Raw genomic sequence first — 23,814 nt, 5'->3', positions numbered from 1 at the left:
TGGAACAAGCCATGTTGAGTATTGTTGTGGGAGCCTCAGGCAGCATCATACCAAGGTCGGACAATTTTCTACAAATCCTTGAAGTTTCAGATTTGATAACAAGTGTGCACCAAGCTTTCTGTTTTGGTTCAAGCTTCATTTTATAAAGAGACCTGGATAATTCCTAAGCTTCTGGATGAAGTTCAAATTCCTTCAGGATACAGACTGTCAAATACTTGCTACACAATACACCTTTTACCACTATGGTTGAAAAGAGGCAGAAGTGGATCACGCTGTAGATGTAGTAACACCAAGAGACAGCTGTGTTGAAAAGAAACAGCTGGAGAAGGTTACAAATTATAAAGACTTGAAGAACTGAAGTCAAACAACTGGTGAAAACCTGCAGTAGTGATCCTTGTAGTAAATGGCACGCTTAGAGCAATAATGAAATACATCTGAACATGCTGGACATTAGCAAAATCACCATTTGTCAACTACAGAAGACTGAGCAGCTTGAAGTGCCCCCACATTCTGCACCAATGCATTTAAATATCCAAGTTCTTGGGATAAATATAATATTTAGAATGCCAAATCCATCTAAGAGCATCTAAGGGCAGTGGCATAGCGACGGTAGGAGGTGCCCATGGTGGTACCCCCTGCACTCTCTTCTTTGCCCCCTGCTCCTTCTCCACACCCCACTTGTACCCTCCCTTACCCCATACCTCTTTAATTCTTCTCCTGCGCGAGCAGCTTCTCCTGCCTGCTGCTTGCACTGGCGTTTGCTTTCCCTTCGACGTCACTTCCTGACCCCATGACCCGAAAGTAAGCCAGGTCAATGTGAGCAGCAGAAGTGAGAAGCTTCTCACTTTGGAGAAGATTTAAAGAGGTACTGGAGAAGGGCACAAGCATGGTGTGGGGGAGCACAGAGGTGCCAAGATGGCGCCCGGGGCAGTCCGTTCCCCCCCCCCACACCCCTTACTACACCACTACACCACTACACCATGTCTAGGGGCCATGCAAAGCCATGATAATAAGCGAATGCTGCCTATGCAAAGAAGTCAGCGACTGTGGACCACCTAGTCACTGGTTGTAAAGCGATCACCCAGACTCATTGCAAGAAAATCACACTCAAGTAGTTTATTTATTTAGATTTTTATCCCGTCCTCCCAGTAGCTCAGAACGGTTTACAAGTAAACATTCACAATGGGGTGAATTGGACATACAAGATTATAACAGTAGATTTAAATACTTGGACATACGAGACTGTGCAGCAGTTTAGATATAGGGACTATACAGCAAATTAAGAACAGTAGTTTAGTTTAGATACAAGTTATTTGAGTATAGGCTGAGAGTGGATTATACAGAAATTTAGGCAGAAGATTAGAATGGAGAAAAGAAGGTGGGGTTTAAGGGGGTTGGGTGTAGACTGAGGGTGACCTTTAGTTGAAGAGGAGGGTCCTTTACCGTTTTCACGAAATGTCATTAGTGAGTTCTGTAGTCTGAGTTGAGGGGGGAGTTGGTTCTAGAGTTGGGGAATGAAGTGGCTGTAGGAGTGTTTGCGTGCGGTTTCTGAGAGGAGGGACCTTCCGGGGGGAATGCATAGGCGTATCTCCGTTTCTGAGTGGAGGGTGCGGGTGGGGAATATTTACCAAAAGTATCCTTTGCCTGGAACCACACATTGGTGGGGATCACAAAATCAAAATCATGGTAGAAAATGAACAAGCCCAAATTCTCTAAGATTTCAGGATACAAACTGACAAACAACACACCAAACACCGGATTCCACCATGGTTAAAATAAGCAGGTGTGGATCAAAGATGTGGCAATACCAGAAGACAGCCATGTTTGACGATAAACAATTGGAGATCACAAAATATAGTATTGAAGATTAAAGTTGAACAAAATCCTAGTCCCTGGAATAACTGGTACCCTTGGAACAATATTGAAAGACCTGGATCAATATCTGGATACAATGTGCATCAGCACAATCACCATTTGTCAACCATCATCTGTCAACTACGGAGGGCTGTACTGCTATGGAATTGTTCACATTCTGTGTTGATACCTCTGAATATCCTAGGTCAGTGGTCTCCAATGTGCAGGCTTTGTGGCCCTCAAATGGCCTGAAATGCTCTTCAAGTCTTGTAAATGTGTACATTTCAATCCTTCCTCAAAATACAAAAAGGCTCACTACTTGTCTTCAAAGATAGCTTATGTTAAGGGGAGGAAAAGACCTCAAGCACCCCAGGAATCAAGGCTTTAGAACAGGGGTAGGGAACTCCGATCCTCGAGAGCCGTATTCCAGTCGGGTTTTCAGGATTTCCCCAATGAATATGCATGAGATCTATTTGCATGCACTGCTTTCAATGCATATTCATTGGGGAAATCCTAAAAACTCGACTGGAATATGGCTCTCGAGGACCGAAGTTCCCTACCCCTGCTTTAGAATATTCTGACCAAATTTCCTTGAATTGCAGCCGTCATCAATTATGAAAACCTCCTTTTGCCAATGTGATTCAATAATAATTTGGATATGTGCCCGATATTTGTCCAAAATTTACTTATCTTATAGCTATATGCTGGATGACGACTACAAATCCAATTTTGTCTTAGTATACGAAACAGATAGTCTCATATAGCACTATCAAGCAGTGTTCACTTGTATAATGCTCTACAGTGAGTCCCTGTTGCACTCATTTGCATCGTCCAGGAGCAAACTTCATGCACAATAATTCTGCTTGTGCTAGGGTAATTATGACGTCCTTTACGTTTGCCGCTAATTCTCGCATTTTAAAAACTTGGTCAGAATATTCTAAAGCCTCGATTCCTGGAGTGCTTGACGTCATTTCCGCCCCTTAACCTAAAATATCTATGAAGACAAATAGTGAGCCTTTTTTGTATTTTGAGGTAGCTATTTGACTTATTAGCAGTGTGGTTTATAAATGTCAATCTTACCCATTTGATATACAGTAGCAACTGTAAGCAATGTATTAAGTGTTACTCAAGTATCTCATTTATATAATAAAGTAAGTTTTTAAAATACTGTATATTCTTGAAGTGTTGCAGAATCAATATTAATTGTACAAAATTAGTGGTATGTGTAAGCTTGAAATCCTTCGGTGACACTCGGAGCTTTCTCATATTCACACTGTGACCCTTCACATGAGAAATTTTGGAGACCCCTGTTCTAGGTTTTGGGAAGGTCTTGATATTTAGAGAGCCATATCTAGCCAAGAGCATTTGTGCTAAACTGTGATTAATAATAAAAGTGCACAGAACATATATCTTACTCCACTGGTGTGAGGAGAAAGATATGCCCAAGGTCAGCACAAGAAGATTCTATTTATGTGAAAATGAAAGGGAATTGGGAGTGGATTTAACTTTATCTTTCAGTACCAACTCAAAACAAGTTACATTCAAGCAGTGACATAGTAAGTGGGCGGAGGGTGTAGTCCACCCCAGGCACCTGTCCTCCCCACTGCCCCTCCCCCGCACTCCTTCCCCACTCCCCACTCCCCACTCCCACACATGTGTGCCGCTTCCCTTCACCCATACCCCTGTAATGTTCCTGGCATGAACAGCAACCTCCAACCTGCTGTCGCACCAGCGTTGGCCCTTCCTCTGACATCATTTCTTGGACCCACAACTAGGAAGTGACATCAGTAGAAGAGCCGATGCTGGTGCAACAGCAGCTTTGGGGTTACTGCTTGCACCAGGAACGTTATAGAGGCATGGGGGAAAGGAATCAGCATGCGCACAGCAGGAGGGGGAAGGAGTGTTTGAGGGGGGCAGAGAAAAGGGCAGGGAAGGGTGCCACCATCCCTGGCATCTCTCACCCTCGCTACAACACTGCATTCAGGTGCAATAAGTCTTTCTCTGACTACTTTGTATGAGTCAACTGAAGATTGAGGGCTTTTCAAAGGGCCTCAGTGCTCAAAGCTAACCGGGCTTGCAATGTTTCATTTAGACAAGTTTTAGCCAGTTTAGTAGCTTATTGTGCACTTAGGCCCTGATTCTTCAAAATGTGTCTAAAGTTAGGCACTGTTTAGATGTCTACGATAGGCAATGAGCTGGTTAGTATTAAAATGTGCTGTGAATGAAGCCATTGGTGAATCCCTCCAAAGCTCAGAGAGACGGCGTACAAAATCTCCCTACCCTAACAACTAAAACCTACTGATAGTTCTGAACAAGCCTTAGGGTGAGTCATGTGCAGAGGAGTTGAGTCCCCTGGGAGTAGAGGGAGGGATGGGGAGAGTTGATCTTTGTCAACAGTTCCAAACACAGACATGTAAAGTGGAGGAACAAAGTTCTTGTGTGTGTAACCCTTGATTGCAAATGTGGCTAAATTTAGTTCATCGGTCTTTGATACTGAAACAATTCTTTGGACCCCAGTCTCAGGAGCAAGTGAGACTTTTTGCCCTAATTTTAGAATGCTTTGAGGTAAGATAGGATTTACTGTAGCTTGGGCAGATGAGGGTCTGTTAGGGCAGGAATATGACAGAGGTCTTTGGGCCTGATTGAAAGTTTTGATCTTATCTTGTAGAGCTGCAAAAGTGCCATATTATTAAGCAAAAGGCCTACTGCGCAGCCCTTGTGGGCATGTTCAAGTTTCAAGTTTTATTAAAACGTTGATTCAATCGCAATATCATAATTCAAAGCAATGTACAAATAAAAAATAGGCTCCATCCTATTTAAATACATTGAAGACAGACATTACAAACCTACACAGGAGGAGAGCAGGAGGAAACTACAATAAATATAGATAAAAAGACAAAAATGGTCAACACATAAGGGGGGGGGGGGGTGTCAAAATTTTGTTGTTTAAAATAAAGAATTGCCTCGTGTAAGTCAAGTCTCGAAAGCATCCTTATATAACCAATATTGTAGCATTCCTTTGAATTTAATAAGTGTTTTCTTCTTCTTTATATAAGCCGCAACGTGTTCCATATTTTTGGAGCTGTAACCAAAAAGATAGTGTCTGGTCGTGTATTTATGATTCGTAGGGACGGGACAACGAGTGGATTTTTTTCTTCAGATCTTAGAGCTCTAATTGGAATGTTCCAGGCACATTCCTCCCCTTTTAACTTCCAAAGCTCAGCACTAACAGCGTACAATTGATTTGCATGCTATTACTATTGAGTATTGTGTGGTAATCTTTTTCAGGGCGTGTGGGAACAGTGCCAGAATTATGAGCATTTGAGCCAAGTTTCCATGGGTCTCGGCTAGCTCTAACCCTTTGGCTCCTCTTCCACCTGTAGAATTCCAATGGCATAAAACCGGATTGTAATAAAGAGCAAATCTCCCTGCAAGTGTCTGATAGAAGGGGCAGCTCATTGAGAAATGGGGTGCCTGATTCAAATACCACTGCTGTCTCTTGTGTCCTTGGGCAAGTCAATCCTCCACTGGCTCAGGTATAAACTTAGGGGTCTTTTGAATAAGCTGTATTTGGCACTAATACCCACTTAACACAGAAAAAAAACAAAAAACAACCCTTCTAATTTAGGATGTGGTATATCAGCTTTTGGCATCTCCACACGTTAGCCACATTGCTAATTACTTTAGCAATGTTTTTGGGGGGCATGTCAGGGGCAGAGAGTGTTCTATTCTAAATCCTTTCTTTAATCTTATCTCCAGCAATATCACTTATATTGTCATGAGTTCCAATTCACAAAGTCATATTCACTATTCAATTGTATGGACCTTCTGAGTGCATCTGGGCACCACACTGCCGGTTGCTAAATTCTTCGTCAGTCCAATCTTTATTAAATACTTTTTATAAACTTTTTTGTCTTTTTATAAAATACTAGTTTTTAAAGCCCGTTACATTAACGGGTGCTAGAATAGATGTGTATGTCCGTATTTCTTTCTCTCCTTGGCCTTTTTTTTTTTTTTTAGCACACCCCTCCTCATAAAGCAGCCCCCTTTCTCTCTCTCCCTCCAATCCTCTTGATGCCTGACATCCAAGTAGGGGAAATCCACTCTCACCACCTCCTCGCTCCTGCTGCACTTCCTCCTCGGCTATACACAGCACACACACACTTACATACACCTCTCCGGCTCCTCACGCCCCTCCTCCACCTTCCGCTACTTTGGCAGGGGTCAACGTTTTCTTTATTTTCTTTTGTTTTCTTTTTGCCTGTTATCCGTAGTGCCATAGGAGCATGTCTTGGTGCGGGCCAGGCTCTGGGAGAACTCGCACAGACCTCCATCACGGAAAAACAGCACTATCGGCCAAAGTTTATTTTAAAGTTTAAAGCCGCTGCGCACTCTCTCCCCTCCCTCCCCCCATCCAGTCCACTAAAAATACTCAGCCTCGGTGGTTTCGCTTATGCCGTAGCGAGCGAGACAGGTCCCTCTCCTGGGGCAGGGCAGGGCCACGATGTGGCAGTAAAAAAAAGTTTAGATTTTTGCACTGGAGCAGCGGACCCCTCCATAACATGGTTCCCGGGACGGTCCGCCCCCTTACTATGCCACTGGTTATGATCCCCCGATGGTGGCTATCGTGGGAGAGGCAGGAAAGGAAGGCCGCCGCTCTTCTTTGGCGAGTCGCGAGTGTGGGGCCGTTACTGCAGCGGCGCGAGGTGGAAAGCAGGCTGTGGTGACGTAGTAAGCGCACATGCGCACTCTCATGTCCGCGACGGATCAGGGAACATGACTTTAGAGTGCGCATGCGCGGCCTAGCATTTTATTATATTAGATTCATTGATTTATGGTGCCTAAGAATTTTCATATTTCTAATCATGATACTATCGATAAGCTTAATAGTGAAAGAGGTGAAAGAGGAACTAATCACTATTAAGCTAAGTGACGTTCTTCTTATCGATAGTATCATGATTAGAAATATGAAAATTATTAGGCACCATAAATCAATTAATATTTTATAAAAAGCCAAAAAAGTTTATAAAAAGTATTTAATAAAGATTGGACTGACGAAGAATTTAGCAACCGGCATGTGGTGCCCGGATGCAGTCAGAAGGTCCATACAACTGAATAGTGAATATGACTTTGTGAATTGGAACTCATGACAATATAAGTGATATTGCTGGAGATAAGATTAAAGAAAGATTTAGAATAGAACAATTGTTTGAGAGAACAACAGTTGGCATATTGTATCGACTCATTAGGGGCAGAGAGTGGACATTTCTTTGCTAACCAGTTTGTGCATCTGCATTGCCGCATGCTAACTGGTGAATGCACTGCTGACACGGGAGCCCTTACTGCCTCCTAAACTGGTGGCAGTAAGGAGCAAATTCTGCAAATGGCCACCTACAAAAATGGTGCTTTCGATCGTGCCACAGCGCCATTTGCAGAATCGCAGCTCCCATTAAAGGTTGGCGCCCGTAAGAGTAAGCCAGGGTTTTAAAGGCCTACATTACCGGCACCTACCTTTGATGGAGAATCATGCCTAACAGTGCCCAAGGTCATTTCCGGCCCCCAAACCACACCTTCTTTGACCTTAGCCACCTCCAGGTGCCTCTTTGGGCACGATTTGGCCGCCCTTTATGCAGGCACCTGAAAATTTTTTAATGAGTCAATTAGTGTGCCAATTAAACCAATTAAGTTAGGCAGCAGGAGGACACCTACTGCTCCCTAACTTATGGTGTTATTTGTAGAATCTGCCCCTAAGTATTCAGATGGTAATTAAAAAGAAAAGAAAAAAAAAAAGGTTGTGTTGTAATGGTGACAGTAGCACATATCAGACACCTATTGCAAACTGAAATGTTTCTATCTTAATTGATCAAATTTAACAATATTATGTACCTACTATGTTAAAAAAAATTATGTCACCGATTAATTAACACTTATATAGAATTATGGTGTGCTCAGTACTCCAACATATAGGTTATGTGCAGAGATGGCCAGTATGAAGCAGAAGGCAACAAAACAAGGAGAGAAGGGTGGCCCAACCTAAACTGCAGTAGACAACCAACCAAGAGCAAACAAAACAAAACTGCAGATCTGTACAAGATGTAGGCAAAATTTATTGTGACAAAATAATTATATGCAAACCCTTTTACCAATCAAGGGACCCGGCACGGACCGTGTTTCGGACAAACCTTTGTCAGGGGTCCATGGTAAAAAAGGAAAATAAAAAAAGTCATAAAAAATGTAGAGTAGCAGCAAAGTTTTAGCGACGTCAAGGCTCACTAACCGCAAACAGCCGTCGCCGTCAGCATCTCCTTGGTATTTTTTTCTTTTTTGCGACGGCTGTTTGCGGTTAGTGAGCCTTGACGTCGCTAAAACTTTGCTGATACTCTACATTTTTTGTGACTTTTTTTATTTTCCTTTTTTACCATGGACCCCTGACGAAGGTTTGTCCGAAACACGGACCATGTTGGGTCCCTTGATTGGTAAAAGGGTTTGCATATAATTATTTTGTCACAATAAATTTTGCCTACATCTTGTACTGATCTGCAGTTTTGTTTTGTTTGCTCTCAGTATGAAGCAGAACCATCATAGCACTATCAGTGTTCATATAAAAGTAACCACTTTTCGCTACATTGTAATCCTTTCACAAGACTACAGCTCATAACAGGGGTCCCCAAAGTCCCTCCTTGAGGGCCGAATACAGTTGGGTTTTCAGGATTTCCCCAATGAATATGCATTGAAAGCAGTGCATGCACATAGATCTCATGCGTATTCATTAGGGAAATCCTGAAAACCTGACTGGATTGCAGCCCTCAAAGAGGAACTTTGGGGACCCCTGGCTTATAAAGTAGAAATTATGTAGCACTTATCTGTAGCTGACAGGCTTGTACTCTGCTGGCAGTGACACTCTTCTTGTCCAGTGATGAATTTTCCAACTCATGCTCCATAGCCCACGGCCATAGACCAGAGGGAGGCAAGTCCGGTCCTCGAGAGCCGGAGCCCGGGTCAGGTTTTTCAGGATGTCCACAATAAATATGCATGAGACAAAAAATATTTCCAAATTAAGGTGTTAAGTGAAATTGTCTCTATGGAGGAGGGGTGAGTAATCAACGTGGTCTATTGTTAAATTGGGGTTTATTTTATCTTAAGTCGGACTATTTTATACTGCAACAACTCATCTTGTAATAAAACAGCTTGATTTAATAGTAGCCCATGTTGATAACATCCATTTTTAATTTTTTTTAATTGATTTTTATTTACAAAGGGGTGCTGTAAAGTCTCAGCCCAACCAACCAACTTCCTAAATTCTGAGCCTTATTTTGTCACTTTAGCTGTAAAGTGTCACCTTATTTCCTTAAGTGTCAATTTGCTGAAACGAAATTCTTTTTCTTTTTTTTTTTTTACATTGTTTCAGATTACTGATTGAACCATATCGGTGTCATTCTCTTCTTGGTTGAGCTGAGAACTTTTCAGCATCCCTTTGCACTTCTGTGCTGTTTTCTTAATACACGCTCATTGAAAACAGTCAATCTTGTGTTTATTAAAAAGTCGAAGTAGTATCTCCAGAACCCATATTCAAGGAGTACATAAGAAAGAAGACTGGCCACCACCAATTCAATAAAATAAGGCAAGGGAATTTATTTAGGGAAGCATTCTGCCCAAAGTTCTTGAAAATCTTTAAAGTATTTTCTACAGATTTTCACCAGAAATGCTCGGGAGGTTGAAGAAGAAGAAGACGGGAGATGAAGGAGAATTGAATGCATTTTATAACTAGTGCAATTTACAATTTTGCCGGGCCCGCCAAAGTGCAACCTTTTCAATTCAGTTTGGAAATTGCTGGAGGCAAACTAAAAATTCTGTCAATGCCCAAGATCTGTCGAAATATTTCAGTAATGTGGGCCACTCCCGTTCTCTTTTTCCTCCCAACTCCTCCCCCTAAGCCTCCATATTTGTTAAAATAAAAGGCGGGGGGGGGGGGGTTTAAGCATGTTAATTAATAAAAGCGCACCTTTAAAACACCAGGTCTTGGACCCTTTTCAGTACGGATTTATAACAGAATGAGAGGAAAAGTAACTCTCCCTGAATGAGAGCCCTTACTGAATGTACCACACTCAAATATAATCTTCCCAAGTTCCCTTCTCCTTCTCTTTCATAATAGAGGCTGAGAAGGACGTGGCAGGAAAGTGGCAAAAAAAAAAAAATAAAAAATCCTATTAGCTTTTCTGAGAAATAAAAAAAATCACCCCTCCCCCTCAAAAAAGTCTTGCCTTACAGTTTCATCAAAGAACCACTGTGACATACTACGGTGTCTCAGCAGGGAAATACCTCCACTTTTACTCAGGCAAGCACTGACCATAAAAAGCTGTTAGAAAGTGCCTGCCATGGAAAGGTCTACCATACGTTAACTAGTGAAGTCCCTTTCTTGTCCAAAAACTTCTATGTAATATACCATAGTAAATTGTGTTTGTTAAAACTGGGTTAAGGTCTTCTTCTGGCAATCGTTTTTCCCCTGTATTTTTTCATCACTTTCCCGAGTTAATATTTGTTTCGCCGTGTAATACGCCTTTAAAATAAATATAATGAAAGAAACTTCTTAAAATGCTAATCAGATGCATGCGGTTAAATATTCTCTTGGACAAATGCACTGCGGTGCCTTACTGCAGCCTAAAATAAAAACCATTTAATTGAAATCGGTGAAGCGCTTTTTGCGAAATGCATGCTCCAAGACTTATCATAACTACAACAATGAATCGGAAATTTTTTAAATTAAAGTTTACTCATGTAGAGATTAGAAAGTAAAAACTGAATTCCCATTGAAAGGCCTTTTGCTGCTTATTGATATTTCGCAAAAAAAAAAAAAAACTGGCTACACTGAAATGTTTTTATTAAAATGGAACTGGAAGGTTAAGAAATATTAATTTTAACAGGACTGGTGCAGTCAGACTGTTTGCATTTTGTCACTAATTACAAAATGGATATGCACATTGTTTAAAGTTAGTGCTTCAAAATAGGTTATTTTTCTCTTTTGCATAATAATAATACTGTGCAAAGGGATTCCTTCACTGTTCAAGAAATGTATTCATTAAGCAAATTAGGCAGACAGCCTCAATGCAACTCTGTGATTTTGGAATTGGGTAGCTAACTGGAAATTACTCACTTTTTAATTGCCTAACAAATTGGAAAAGACTATAATCTTCAAATTATAGCTATAATTGTGAATTAATATTTATGGCAAGTTTATTATGCCGGTTAAAAAAAAAATTATAAGCAGCTAAAGAGAAAGCATGCATTCATATTTGCTGCTTCAGCAAAATTGCCTTGCCCAGAGTGCTGTAAAATTACTACTACGCCCCACTTTTCTCATTTTAGGACTGTTGGTGATCCCGCTGAAGAGAGCAGAGAACGTGTTGGAAAGAACTCCTCTTATGTCGCCACCGAGATTAAAATAAAGTGAAATTAACTTTAATGGCATCTTTTGCTATCCAACCCTTCTCTCTACACTTGAATTTCCTATTTGCACTCTTCTTAATAGGCTTCTAAATTTAATATCAGATGAAAGGATAAATATGGCTTATATTTTGCCTTCAGCTTATCTACAAAAGTATTTATAAATTAAGCATTATAGAGAGGGCATTGCAGTCGAAGTTGCTAAATTAAAGAGATCATTACGGGATGAATTAAAGAATGCTTTTTAAACAGCGAGTCTATTAAACGGTGAGTGCATTGAATATATACACTTCACTTGTTCATAAATTTTACATGGATAGCTTCAGTAATGTTTATCCGGCAGAGGATCTCATCAGAGTTCTTTCATATCGCATCCCTTTATGGTAAAATAGAGACAATGCTCTGGCATTGTCAATTAGTCAGGATGGGTGTCCAGTTATGACATCTTTTTTTATTAGAGGAACTTAATACATAGGTGATTCGCTCGCCAAAGATATCCTCCTTTCATCAGATCAATATTTTGCAGTGCCTTGAATTTTAAAAAAAATACCCTTTGCATCATGTTTGTTGACCTCAATTTCTAGAATATATGCAGTAAAGGAAGTCTACTCATGCAAAGATGAAACTGACTTCTTCCTTTATATATAAGTATAATAAATATCAGATAGGTATTGATAGATATTGAATATCTATCTTGATATTGATATATAGCTAACTAAAGAGATACATGCACTTTAGCTCGTGTGTTTCTTTCTGTTCTTTCTATGAGGCTGTCAAAATCTACTCCACTTGTACTGCTATTATAAATTCTGAGGGTTTTTTTTCCACAAGAACATTTTAATCCTATAGTCTATATATTTGACTCCCAAATAACTATTTCTTTAGAATGTAGAACTTATATTTTGGTCTAACAAGAAGTTTACAACATTTTTCCAAAGTTTTTAAACCTTTACTTTTCTTTTCAATATGTAATTCCAGGACGTGATAAAAGCTCATTTACTTCTAGGGTCTAATTCGCTAAGAATTTTTGCAGTGCAGAAAAGGGAAAAGAACCCCTCCTCCCTTCCCCCCTCAAGAACAAGGACTCTGAGGATTTTTTTTTTTTTTTCTTTTCCCAAAGGGTCCAGAAAGGAAGCAAAGTGAATAGGACCCTTCATCACATCTCTTTCTGACATGTGAAAAACAACCGCAGAAGATTTGCCATCTATGGAAAAAAAAAAAAAAAAATCCCCCAAATCAGATAAACGTTCCGGGCTGGTGAATTATTTCTGCAAACCGACAACAATAACGCCTTATGCCGCAAGAGAGGTCGCGGTCGTTTATTAGACGAAGCGGTTATTACGCGCCCTATTAATAATTCAGCTGTGATCTACCAACTCAATTAAGGTTTCGGCAGGTTTCTGAGGTTGGCTAGTGCCGTTTCCATCCTTATTCGGTCTTCTTTGCCATTTGTGCGCTATGGTGCTGTCTATTTATAACACTGGGCAAATGTTCCCCAGTCAGTCCTCCCTTTAAAGAACAAGCTAGCATTTTCCTCCAAATTATTGGCCCAGGGTACACTTGATTAAATGACTGTTAACCCTAAGAGAGTAGCAGGACAATCAAACATGCTTTTTCAATCACCATTCTTTCACTTTCTCCACCAGGGAGTCTCTCAGTGGGTCAAAGCCTGGCTTTCTAAAGCAATTAAGTCATATTTTCAAAAGGAATATTAAACTTAAAAAGACATCGTCATAAAAATATATGCGCCAAAAAAAAAAAAAGGAAAAATAGATTTTAACTGGGAAGAAAATATTTAGTGGCTGTCTCCAAATTCTATCCCCTATCAATCATGGGCGGAATGCATTCTGCTGCTTTCAAGTCTACCCGCTTCTCCTGATTGCCAAGGAACTGTTTTCAAATGGAAATAAGACTTCCAAACTGATTATGTGTATTGAATCCGAATCACTCACTAGATCCTCTTGTTTAAAAATGTATTGAAAAAAAAAAAAAAGGATGATGGCTGCAGACCTCTCTGTAACCAGGTCCTTCTCATCTCAGGGAGGTCGATCTATTTTGCAACTTTTTGCCGTTTGAGAATGTTTCAGCAAGATAATTACGTTCCCATTGTGTGTCGCCAGTATATACACAGAGGGCCCTGACCAAAGCTCTTCAGAGCCCGGGCGCTATTTGGATTTCTTCTTTTTTTTTTTCCTTTTCTGCCTCGAATAGCGGAACGTACGCTCAGTCCCTCCATTTATGCCAGTGGTCTCCAACTCAAACCCTTTGCAGGGCCACATTTTGGGTTTCTAGGTACTTGGAGGGCCTCAGAAAAAAATAGTTAATGTCTTATTAAAGAAATGACAATTTTGCATGACATAAAACTCTTTATAGTTTATAAATCTTTCCTTTGGGCTAAGTCTTAATAATAATATTGTAATTTATAGCTAAAGAGACATAGGATCAAGAACCTGCTTTATTTTACTTTTGTGATTATGATAAACATACCGAGGGCCTCAAAATAGTATCTGGCGGGCCGCATGTGGCCCCCGGGCCACGTGTTTGAGACCACTGATTTATGCATAGGAAGTTCTTGCTGGATATTGCACAACTTCACTACTGTATATAGATTATAGGGATATGCTGTATAAATGAATAACGCAGTAGACATGTTCTGGCATTCATTTGCTACTAGAAACAATAATTCAGTTTGATCACAGGGAAACCACATCAGGAAAAAAAAAAAAAGTGCCAAAGGACTGTAGCTGTTGAAAATCAAACCTAATTTTGCCAAAGGAAAAAAACAAACAAACCCACACACACATAAAAATTGAGCATGCTGGAAAGGACCAACAATTTCTAATTGGAAGAAATTTTGTAACTCTGCCATCAATTTTAAGCACCGCATGTGGCCAACTTTAAATTGATCTTATACCGAGTATAGACATTTTATTTTATTTTTTATTCCGGATGGAGAATAATTAGTAATCCATCTTTAATGTTTTCTTGCATCTGTAGTTATCCAGACATATAGGGCTCCTTTTATGAAGGCGCATTAGGGCCTTAACGTGAGGAATGGCGCACGCTAAATTGCCCCACACGCTGGCTGCTACCGCCTCCTTTTGAGCAGGTGGTAGATTTTCACCTAGCGTGCGCTATAGTGCGTGCTAATCCGGTGCATGCGCGAAAACGCTTAGCACAACTTCGTAAAAGGAGCCCACAGTTTTATTTTATTTCAGGAGATAAAAAAAATGATGTTTTATTGAAGATAAATAATTATACACTTGAATTTCACATATTTTACCAGAAAGAACTTCCAGGGCTGACCTTTAATTAAGATGCAAAAAAATAGGAGAACCATTCCGAAAATCAAGATTCAAGAACTGTAGATGCTGGGTATTCCTTTTTAAAAACCATCAAACGGCATGGGTGGCCAATGTGCAAATATTGAACTATGCAGGTTATACAACAAGCAAGCTTGTGTCTAACAGGGAAAGAGGCCTGTTGGGACCAAGAACCAACCTGTGTTTATACTAATATTTCTTTAAAAAAACAACAACAACAACAACATAGCAGTATAATGGAGGTTAGCATCATTCAAAGGAAAATAAACATCAGCACATTTTCTTTAACAGTCAATGTTTTTCTATAATTTGATTTTAACACGCAACTTCGCCAACTGGCAAAATTTACAAAAAAAAACAGTGGGAACATCCTGAACTATTTTCAGAATATTCTGGAATATAAATTCTGAATATTTTGCAACTCGCTGTCCCCCTAATCAAACTGTGGTATGCTCGTGAGCATAACATTTGCAGACTGGTAAAGTTTTCTCTTTGTTTTTAATGCATTGTTTCATTGTAAACTTTAATCTTCTTGTAACTTATTTTTTATATTAGTCTCAACTATTATTTTGTTTAAAAGGTGCAGTGAAACATCTCCATTCTAAAAGACCTCCTCATTGTGTGACCCCCCCTCCCTTTTTTTTAAGAGAACATTTTACACACAAATATTATCTTGAGTGAATATGGGAGGCGAGTAGGAAACGGAGCATTAACTTTTGACTTCTGGCAGCAGCACCTGTTTAGGATGTTTATATAATTTTACTTCACATCAACGGTTCACACATTTTTAATTAGTTAACTAGTTCAATATGCATATTTATCGAGTAATAGGTAAATATGAAGAGTAGCACTATCTTTAATTATGGAACGCCTTGAATTCTAATAGTCGAAAGTGAAGCCTTGTTGTGATGTGGGATAATTAACCACATGTATAAGGAACACATTACTTAACAAAGTTCCAATAAAAGCGAACAAGAGAAAACAGTTTGGAACATAACTAAGAAACAATATAGAAAAATATTAAAGCAATAAAAGATACCTGTGCGCTGTTATTGAGAAGGACATGAGGGACGCCACTGCTTGCCCTGGATTGGTAGCATGGAATATTGCTACTCCTTGGGGTTCCGGAATCTTTAGTTACTCTTTAGGATTCCAGAATCTTGCTATTCTTTCGGATTCTGAATGGAATGTTGCTACTCCTTGGGTTTTGGCCAGGTACTAGTGACCTGGATAGGCCAGCGTGAGAATGGGCTTCTGGGCTTGATGGACCATTGGTCTGACCCAGTAAGGCTATTCTTATGTTCTTATGTTTATTTATTACATTTGATGAATGGCCTGGTGGCCAAAATGAACCCCCAAAACTTCATTAACACTTTATTGGGCCATAGGTGGCATTTCATTTTTAATATTCTTTCATTCATCTGTCAAATTTTACCACTCTCCTCCCCATATCTTTTTTATGGCCAGGTAAGGAACTGCAAATCTGATTTCTGCTGAAGTAAAAAGTTTGAAAACCTTGACACGCTCACTTTCTTTTTCCCCAGAGCAAGTGTCACTTGTGCTTTGATCAGAAACTTAGAAAATTCTTACTGTGTTTACTGCAGAAAGAGAACCATTATCACAGTTTAGAAAAAAACAAAAAAAAAAAACAAATGATGCACAACTAAATGTTAAAACTGTGTCACAATGAATTTAGCATTTCATCAACTAAAATTAATCATATTGAAATAACTCATGAATATGAGCTACATCTGACCCTGAGTACTTTAAGAAAAAAAGTTTATGTTTCCTTATTTCTGTCAAGATACATATAGGTGAACATTTAGGGCTCCTTTTATGAAGGCACGTTAGGGCCTTAACGTGCGGAATAGCGCATGCTAAAATGCCGCACGCACTAGCCACTACCGCCTCCTCTTGAGCAGGTGGTAGTTTTTTGGTGAGCGCACACTATAGCACGCGCTAATCCGGTTCGTGTACTAAAAATGCTAACGCACCTTCGTAAAGGAGCCCTTAGTAGTATTATGACCAAAGAATGCTAATTCTTTACATCAAAGGTAATCTTTCTTAATAGACAGAATTTCTCTAAAACATGTATATTTAAACAGTGAGGTTTCCCCCATCAAAAGTACATTTTAAACCTTATCTATCTATCTATCTACAGGGGACGCTGAAAAGTTAATAGCCTAACCAACAAAGTTGGGGTAGTCTTCATCCGAGGGCTATACACTTAGTCCAGTGACTTTCCACTTTTTTTTCGTTCTCTCAGAAAAATAGAGAATGGAAAAAAAAGTGGAAAAATCACTGGACTAAGCCCTTGGATGAAGATTACCCCAACTTTGTTGGTTGGGCTAAGAACTTTTCAGTGGCCCCTTCTATCTATCTATCTGAAATTAATTTAACTATACTGATCTATTTACCATCTATTTACACACCAAAAACACAGTACAAATAATGACAGTAAATTATTGTGCATCTTAGGAAAAATAATATTTTTCTAAGGAAAACTTGTGCACATATTCCAATAAACCTATGAAAATATTTGGAATCAGGCATAAAAATGACAGCAGATAAACTATGGCCTATCCAGTCTGCCCGGTACAATTCCATTCCATCAAAACGTGTTCCTCCTCATTCAATACTGAAACAAACTTGAAACTTTTTTTACCACTCTAATTTCATTTGGAGTTCATTTGTTCATCTCAGAAGGCAATGCAGTGCTACAGCTCTAAAACTGAATTCAATACAGAACATAGGATTAGGCCTTACCTGTATCCCAAACATACAGGTAGTCGGAAGCCATTTCCATTGTTGATCTTTCCTGTATGGGTGTGTGTATGTGCCTCCATGTCTAGAAAACTGAGGTAAGAGAAAAACCCGCTGACCAGGTGCTCCAGATATATTTCTAAACTGAATCTCAGTCTTTGCCATGCAGCTATTAGAAATCTCCCAAGAGCTTCTAGCTACATGCTGCCAGCTTTCTATTTGTAAAACTAGGAGTGAACTGGCTCTCCAGTCAGGCCCTTGTGTCTTAACTCAAAAGGATCACCCAGGCATCTACTATAATATTATTCAGTGCTGAAGTACCTCAGAATAGGATGTTTGTAGACTGAACATTTTAAGCAAGACATTTTTTAAAAAATTAGAGACAAATTTCACTACAAGATTTGTGATTTTAAACCCAGCTTAGTGGTCAAATCTAGATGTTGAAGGCTTATTCAGATTTAAATTAAGTATTTTGTTTCTTTTATGCTGTTTTGTTGTTTTGTTTTTTTTTTTGCTTCTGATGCTGCAAAGACTTAGGGCTCCTTTTACGAAGCCGCGGTAGTGGTTTAACACGCGTAATAGCACATGCTAAACTGCCGGCCGTGCTAGCTGCTACCACCTCCTCTTGAGCAGGCGGTAGTTTTTCGGCTAACAAGGGGGTTAGCGCATCATTAAAAGTCACACGCGTTAAAGCCGCGGCTTTGTAAAAGGAGCCCTTAATAGTCTTCCTGTCGGCAGTAGGCAGCAGCAACAGTTCTTGGTTTAGCCAGCTACATTTTGCATTCTCCTGGATGTCTTTCTGTCAGAATCAATCTCTCCTTTTAAAAAAGCGGAAACCCCCCCCCCCAAAAAAAAAAAAAAAAAACACAAAAAAAAAACAACTGGTTTGGAAGAAAATGTTTTGATATCAAACAGCAAAACTCTACATCAACACATTAGGAAAAATATGAGTTTAACAGATCAGCAGGCTCTTCTTACCGATTTTCAATGGAAAATACAAGTCTTTCTTTCTCCAGGGGGATATACCTATCTTTAATGTCATACCTTGTTTGGTGACTGTTCCAAAGCCCTTCAGACTAAAAACAACAACGACACCACCTTATTCTTCAAAATAGAACCCAAAACCAGGACAGAGGTCGCTAATAAAATGCTATTGTGCCGCAAATTATTTACCATCTTTTCCATTTTATCAGGGATCACACATCTTCTCCTACACTGTGATTCGGAAATCGTGCCTGCTTGGGATTTTTTTACAAAGGTGAGGTTCCAAAATCAGCACGGTTTAAAACGTACGAGTACAATATTCAAGCTCAGTTTAAAAAACTTGTGACTTAAAATAGAATGCCCCCCCCCCCGCCCCCAATGGTTTATTGCTACAGACAGATCACGGTAGAGGAGAATCCTACTAGTCTTGAAAGATGCTGAAGGGCTGTGTGTTTGAGGAGCTGCTGATTGATATGTAAATGCGGCTTGGATTGTGTTTGCTTGGGTTCCAGTTCACCATAAAGTGATGAATTCACCTTTCTGTGGAGCAAGCAAACATACTTTAAACTAAGCCGACATCAGACAAAGTGAAAACCAGTTTATTTAATGCAAATCAGTTTTGAGAAAAGATAAATCGGTGTACATAATACTCCATTACAGTAACTTCGTCTACCACCAAGCTTGTTTATCTTTCCTAAGCTTTGGAACTATAACGTAATTATTGCCGTTGGGAAAGCCCGCAGTTAGCGCTTGAGTTTACCATTCACCTTTTTTAAAACTTTTATTTTTATGGATATGTTTGATGTATTCATGGATTTCAATTATTTAGAAGAGGCAAAGGTTTATTTAGTATGAAAAAAGAAACGTTGACATTTACAAAATATCGTTTATGCTGGATGCATAATTAAATCTTATTTTTAAGTACCAAATGTTTTAAAAATTGCTCATATTTCGAAGTATAGCAAAACAGTCAATATAAAAACTACAGAGGTGAAAAAATTTGACGCTATTAATCCGTTTTTGAAAATGTCTGGATATAAAGCTTTTTTTTTTTTTTTAATAATCTATCTCTTCTAATAAAAGCTACAGCCTAAATGAAGAGTTAAATTGAATGTGCATTGTCTATGTTCCTACTTAAGTACACCTTACAGTTTAAAAACTTATCTAAAAATGCAGCAAACAAAAACACAACATACACTTCACAAAGATTTGGAACTTTAAAACACATCTAGAAAACCAGTCTCATATTAGAACTAGCGTCTACTCCAAGGAAAAAGTGAACTCTATGAAAGGTTGATAATTCAAAAAGCTGCCGGAAAGCCCAGGCTGTGATTCCTTCACCTTGTTTTCACAAATTCTGGGTTTTGGAATTCTGAAACTTCAAGCCACAATGCTTTGGTTTTGCTAATCCAGTTTCAAAAATAGAAAATAAATAAAGATGAAAGGTGGAAAAATGAGACTCAGAAATACCTCTAATTACTGTATAGTTAGACCATTCCTTCCAGCAATGACATTTTTCTTTCCACGCTCCTGCCACACGTTTCTCTATAGTGTTTCTTTGTCGAGCTATGTGTATTTAATGCTATGATGTATGAGGGGGTGCTGAAAAGTTCTCAGCCCAACCAACAAGCTCTATTGAGGGCTCAGTCCAGCGAGTTTCCATTTTTTTTTTTTTCGTTTGGGAACGAAAAAAGTGGAAACGGGCAGGACTTAGTCTAGCCCTGCACGGAGGCTGCCTCTATTTTGTTGGTTGAGCTGAGAACTTTTCAGCACTCTGTCATAGCTCCTTGGATCTCCCTTTCTGCGTCTTTTATTACGACTACAAGGGGGGGGGGGGGGGAGGTGCTGAAAAATTCTCAGCCCAACCAACCAACTTCCTAAATTCTGAGCGTTATTTTGCCATTAACTGAAAAGAGTGTTACTTTATTTCTTAAGTGCCAATTTGCTGAAACGAAATTCTCAGATTTTTTTGACATTGTTTCAGATCATTCATTGAATTATATCCAGGTCATTCTTTTCTTGGTTGGGCTGAGAACTTTTCAGCAACCCCTGGTATAGAAATAAACCTCCTTATAATCCAGTCATAAAATATACACACAGAGAAGTCTTCCTCAGAGCCTTGGATTGCACGTTTATTTTTTTTTTTTAATGATAAAAATGTTATTGAAAATAGTTTGTCTTATTGGTTCAGTTCATTTTTGTAAATTGATTAAAATATGTCATTTATTTTTAAATAAATACTCCATAGGAATGTTGAAATTTTTAATCATTGCTTCTCTAGACATAAATTTTTATGGAATAACTATGAAAGCATTACATTCAAAGAACTCCAGACAGTTCATTATTGCCTGAATATGATTGCAAAAAGAAAGAGCCCTCTCTGAACTCCCAAAGTCTCTCTTCAAATTAATTTAGGCAATTGTTTACTAGATTTAATTCTTCTCTTTAGGAACCCTTTCAGGTTTGTCTCACGAAAAAAAAAAAATCATAAAAGTAAAACCAGAAATAAGGCCTTTTAAATCTGTATAATTTATTAGAAGTTTCTATATTTAAGCCAAATACCTACATAAGTTATAACAGAGAATGAGACTTACTTGCGCAAACTGCCAAATATATATACACAGGTACCTTTCAATGGCCATTAAAAAAAGTGTTTGCTTTATGCAATCAAATATACAGGTTACTAGAAACTAAAGTGTTTAGTCCAACCTTTGACAGAATATACAGCTACCGAATCACATCAAAAAACTAAGAAAAAAAGGCTAGTTCTGGTAAATCTCCAACAGTTTTTTGGTTGAAGGAGAGTCGCCTCTTTTTTTTTTTCTTTCTTTCTTTTCTATGAAGTCTGTTGATTCAGAAAAAGAGGGTTCCTTCAGCCTTTTCCCACCTCTGGCAAATGCTTAGCTATACAAAGTTGTAGGTGCAGATTCGAAATGCATTTCTCCAAAGCCCAGTCCATGGCACCAAGGCCTGTCCTGACAACTGAGCAATTGTTCAACCCTGGGTTTCGGTCGGTTGGTTGGTTGGTTTAGCAGTTCGGCATTTCTAAAGTTTATAAATCCACCCATAAGCACAGTTGAATTTTGTTTCTTTAAACTGGGTACGGAGACGTTTAAGTATGGCATAGGGTCGGCTGCCATCTTTTCACCAGGTCCTACCGTAGAGCAAGGTGGAGCAAGACATAGCGGTGCCATAGTCAGAAGCAGAAGAGTTCAGGTGAGACAAGCTGGAGACTTGGTTCTGAAGAGCCGAGGGACTGCTAGAGTGCTGCCCCAGGTCTGGAGACTGACCTGCGCTGTTTGTTTGGTGATTCTGATGTTGCCCAAGACTACTGCCATTAGTGGCCATTGTAATTGCGGTGGCTCCCTGCTGCTGGTGGCTCTGGAGAGTTGCTGTAGGTGTGTTGGAGCCTGCTTGGCACGGCTTGCCATCTTTCACCAGCACTGGCACTGCCACTCTCCGAGGAGACTGTTGCTGCTGGCAGGAGCTATTATCCTGCTGCATCTGCTGCTGGGCGGCTTTGTCCTTAGCCTGGCGCTTCATCTTGTACCTGTGGTTCTGGAACCAGATCTTCACCTGGGTAGGGGTGAGGTGGATCATGCTGGCCAGATGCTCCCTTTCTGGGGCCGAGAGGTACTTCTGCTGCTTGAAACGTCTCTCCAGCTCATACACCTGGGCCTGGGAGAAAAGGACCCTGCGTTTCCTCCTAGGGGTGCTTTGAAGGGGGGCCATGCCTTTACTCACGTCTCCCAGGGAACCCAAGCCCCCCATACCTCCCATGTTCATTCCAGATGAGGGACCCATAAAACGGGATACTAAGGGAAAAAAAAGGACACAGATACGGCATAGAATTAATAAAACTGGACCCAAAGTACAGCATTCAAAAGTTTAGACCCAATTAGCAAGTTTAAATACAGAAACTGCCTTATTCTACCTATTTTAAGAAAGTGTAAATAATATATCATGTAATGATCCTGTACTATAGACAGGCAAGTTTGGATTTCCAGCTAAAGGAAAGGATTAAAGACTGCCTTATTGTTATTCCTCAGAGCTCGGCTTTTCTTTTAAACTTTTTTTTTTAACGTGGGTAGAGGAAACATTCCATTTTAAAAATATATACCTGGTCTGAGAAGCTATATTTAGCATATTATGATTACACTGCATAAAAAAAAGATGTACTTAGATCTTATTCTCTTGTACACAATTCAAATATAAGTTAAAAAAAATAAGTAGGTATTAATTGATTTTATAGGTAATCATGGTTATTACATGTTACTGAAAATAGAACGCAATTTATTGTATTCATTTAAACAAGTTTGAAAATCACACAGAAAGGAAATCTGGAAAATGAATTTGCATTTGGTTACATTATGTTCCATAAAAATGAAAATTCTGTCGCACTAATTACATCAGTTATGAAAGAAAAAAAAAAAAATCTTACAAGCACAAAAATCTTTCACTGCTTTTCTCACTTAGATCCTGTTTCTAGAGTATAGTTGTTCCGAATCACAAAGGAACTACTCGCAAAAGGAAGAAACTATCGAGTTAAAGAAATGTTTGAGCTTAAGAAAATAACTGTAATCCTGTAAAAAAAAAACAAAAAAAAAACTTTTGAAAAAGCTCTGAATATTGTTAATGCAGAATAGGAATCTACCAAAACTCGATAAGCGTACAAAACATTTGAAAACAGGGGACAGAGACCGACAGAATCATAAGAACAGTATCGAACCTAAGAGGCACTCTGCTCCCCACCCCACCCCACCCCAAGATGGAAAATCTAAGTCCTACCTATGAATCAGAGTCTTTTAAAGATTCTATTCGCTTTTTCACTCGATTGCACTAAACATCCACCCTATTCGTTGCCAAAAATATGCCCCCCTCTCCTTCTCCGATAATGGGACCTGAATTCCTACAAGTTTCCCTCCCTTGAACTGGAAACTTAGTAGCAAAAAAGAGGAAAATAAAGGCTACTTACTGGTTGAGAACCGGGGATCTGGGTTGGTCCCATACCAGCCTGTTGCAGAAGCAGTGTTCCTCATAGTCTCCTGATAAGGTGGAAGCTCGCTCATATTGCCTAGGTTGCCCAGACTGCCGTTGCAGTAGCCCCCCATGGTGGAATGGGAGAGCTGGGGGACCCCTGCCGCTGTCATATGGTAGGCTGCACTCACTGCTCCGTTGTGGCCCATTGCGTGCTGCTGCATCGCCGGCTGAGACACTTGAGTTTGCCTGTAGGCTGCCAGGGGAGCCCCCAAACCGCCGCCGTCCATGCCCACTTTCTTGTAGCTTTCCTCCAAGGGGCTCAAGATGTCAGACACTGAAAAAGGAGTCGTATGCTTTGGGCTCATCGACATGATTCGGCGGCTGGGGGGGAAAAAAAAAAAAGAGAAGGGGAGGCAAAAATCTCTTTTTTTTTTTTTGCCAAATATTCTGGTGTTGCCTTAACGCCGAT

The 23,814-nt window shown here is 39.6% G+C and overlaps 1 protein-coding gene across 1 annotated transcript; it reads right to left on the bottom strand.

Annotated features, from left to right (window-relative positions):
* Positions 1-20,613: 20,613 nt before the first annotated feature.
* Positions 20,614-23,742, bottom strand: NKX2-1 (NK2 homeobox 1). The gene is made up of 2 exons (XM_033952539.1): positions 23,341-23,742; positions 20,614-22,180 (listed from the first exon to the last, which is right to left on the bottom strand). The coding sequence occupies exons 1-2, from the start codon at positions 23,714-23,716 to the stop codon at positions 21,510-21,512; spliced, it is 1,047 nt and encodes a 348-aa protein (XP_033808430.1). The 5' UTR covers positions 23,717-23,742; the 3' UTR covers positions 20,614-21,509.
* Between the last annotated feature and the right edge of the window lie 72 nt (positions 23,743-23,814).

This window comes from Geotrypetes seraphini, chromosome 7 (genome assembly GCF_902459505.1).
Source record: "Geotrypetes seraphini chromosome 7, aGeoSer1.1, whole genome shotgun sequence".
Lineage (NCBI taxonomy): Eukaryota > Metazoa > Chordata > Amphibia > Gymnophiona > Dermophiidae > Geotrypetes > Geotrypetes seraphini.
The sequence above is the reverse complement of the archived record's forward strand: the minus strand, read 5'-3'. Positions and strand labels throughout refer to the sequence as shown.